This window comes from Cystoisospora suis (assembly GCF_002600585.1).
Source record: "Cystoisospora suis strain Wien I chromosome Unknown contig_2980, whole genome shotgun sequence".
Taxonomy (NCBI): Eukaryota; Apicomplexa; class Conoidasida; order Eucoccidiorida; family Sarcocystidae; genus Cystoisospora; species Cystoisospora suis.
In genome coordinates, this window is record NW_027155775.1 from 15,297 (window position 1) to 17,585 (window position 2,289).

The 2,289-nt window shown below is 41.9% G+C and overlaps 1 protein-coding gene across 1 annotated transcript in view; it reads left to right on the forward strand.

Moving 5' to 3' along the window:
* CSUI_005988 (transmembrane) overlaps nucleotides 1–2,289 on the forward strand; it is an 8,876-nt gene that overhangs the window by 2,510 nt on the left and 4,077 nt on the right. The window contains exons 2-3 of the mRNA XM_068066153.1: nucleotides 354–987; nucleotides 1,752–1,852. Of these exons, the coding sequence (XP_067921870.1) occupies nucleotides 354–987; nucleotides 1,752–1,852 (735 nt within the window). The remainder of the gene's footprint in view (nucleotides 1–353; nucleotides 988–1,751; nucleotides 1,853–2,289) is intronic.

The following is a 2,289-nucleotide window of genomic DNA, read 5'->3' on the forward strand; positions in this document are numbered from 1 at the left end:
TCTTCTTCTTTTTCTTCTTTCAAGGAAGAAGTTGCATCTATCTGCTGCTTGAGAGGGGGGATGTAACAGAGCTATAGAAACCTCAAAAGGAGAGAAGTTTACGATATCCCTTCTTTCTTCTTTTTGCTTTCTGTCTATATCTTTATCGATGAGCCTTATGCTTGGTATGGTTTATATATCTCCTCTTCTTTCTTTTTACTTTATCTCGACTGTTGTTCTTTTCTTGCTTGTCTTCTTTCTCCTNNCTTTCTTTCTTCTTTCTCTTCTATCGAATACCTAGCTCAGCGAGATCCATGGGGTTCTTCGTTTTTCTTCTTCTTTCTTTTCTTCTTTCTTGTGTCTCTTGTAAGCAGAGAATAAAGACGCTCTTCATGTGAAAGACGCACGAGTCGATCAGGAGAAAGAACAGAGGCACCTCTTGAGAGATGCCAAGCAAGGCGGAAAGGTCTCTTCTTCTTCTTCTTTCTCTTCGTCTGCTCCTCCTTCTTCTTCTTCCTCTCATCAGGTTCCTCAACAGGCAGGCATCTCTTCTTCTTCTTTTGCGGGGAGTGGCGACTTCGAAGACGTAGTAAATCAGCAGAAGCAGAGAGCCGAGCTTCTTCAACTTCTTCAGGATCACCAGACACGGGGTAGACACCATCAGCTAGATAAAAGACACCTGTCTAGAACCGCTCTGGCGGCAAGAGAGCTAGCTATCCTTGACTCAGAAAGACACTCCAGAGGGCGAGAGGAAAGTGAAGAGACTGTTTCTCATCGGCATCTCCCTTCAAGGAACTTTTCAGAGAAAACGAGCTACCAAGAAGAAGGAGAGGAAGAACACGATGATACAAGTCTACCAGGAAGAGAAGGAAGTGGCTCGAGTGATATAGGAAATTATGCAACAGAAAGTCGAAAAGGAGCTGCTCTAGCCGCAGCCGCAGGTGTCTCAGCAGAGAGTGTACATACAGACGAAGAAAGAGAAAAAGAAAGATGTCTTACTACTCTACCGTAAGATCTCAGCAATAGCACCACACATAGATAGATAGATTAAAGATAGATAGAAAGATGTACATGTGATGCCCTCCAACAGTTCTTAGCATTCGAGTAAATGTACCGTTTATGTCTGTCTGCGTCTAGTATTATATTTATTTGTCTAGCTATGTCACTCTACTCGTGAGATTTCGAATTCTGATAGAGCCATAATGAACGGCGTGTCACTCCTCGAGGTAGACACGACGATCATTATGAATCCATCAGAATTCGAACTCTCACATGCATGCAGGTCTTTTATTCTTCAGACGACTTGCTATTCTATAAGTCGATGTGGTCTTCTTCTTATCCACTACTACTACTCCTTATCAACAGATATAAAGTTCGCTATAGAGAGAGAGAGTTCCTTACATATATATATATATGGGCTCTATTTGGGACGAGGCTTTCTATCTGAAGAAGCCGAGATCGCTCTTTTCGTTTCCCTATCTATTCTTGTGTGTCTCTTCTCTCTTCTCTCCCCCCTCTTTTCTATCCACTTCAGATCATCTTTCTCTCTCTCTGTCTGCTTTTCCTATGGCTTCTTTTCCTGTCCTTTTCTTCTCTCGAGTTCTTCTCCTTCTCTTGCCCTGCTGCTCTCCTAGTTCTTTTCGTTTTCTTCATGCTACCTACCTTAGAGACGTACATATTGATGCATGTATATATTCAAACATAGGTGCATATTCATACATAGTAGCACATCTATTGATCTACTCTCTGTTTCTTCTCCCTTTTTTGGCAAGGCGAGCTGTTCGAGAGGCAGTAGGGGGAGAAGTAGATCTCGAGGAAGCTATTCGGAAGGAGCAGCGTGACGGCCTTCAACGTATACATGAAGAAATCCAAGGTATCATCCAACACTCACTCTAGCATATAGACACGTACAAATAATCCAGTGTATATATCTATACATACATATATCTACATTGCTATGTTACATATATTCTGTACGAAGAGGAGTAGATCAACAGCTCCTTCCTCTTCTCCTACTGTTGCTCTCTCTCTCTCTCTCCCTCTCTCTCTACATGTATGTATATATCTATCTATCTATCTCTATGTATGTATATGTGTGTGAGGGTATTTCTGTATCGTGTGTGGAGAAGATGTGAATGTTCTACGGAGGTCTTTGCCTCCCTTCGTCACTGGGGATGGACGCCAGGCATTTCTATCGTTCCATCTGTTGATCGATCTCTCTACCTCTCACTATAGATACATACAGTCGTGCACATTCATATGGTATCTATACATCCATGAATCTATGTATATAGAGATAGATAGATTAAA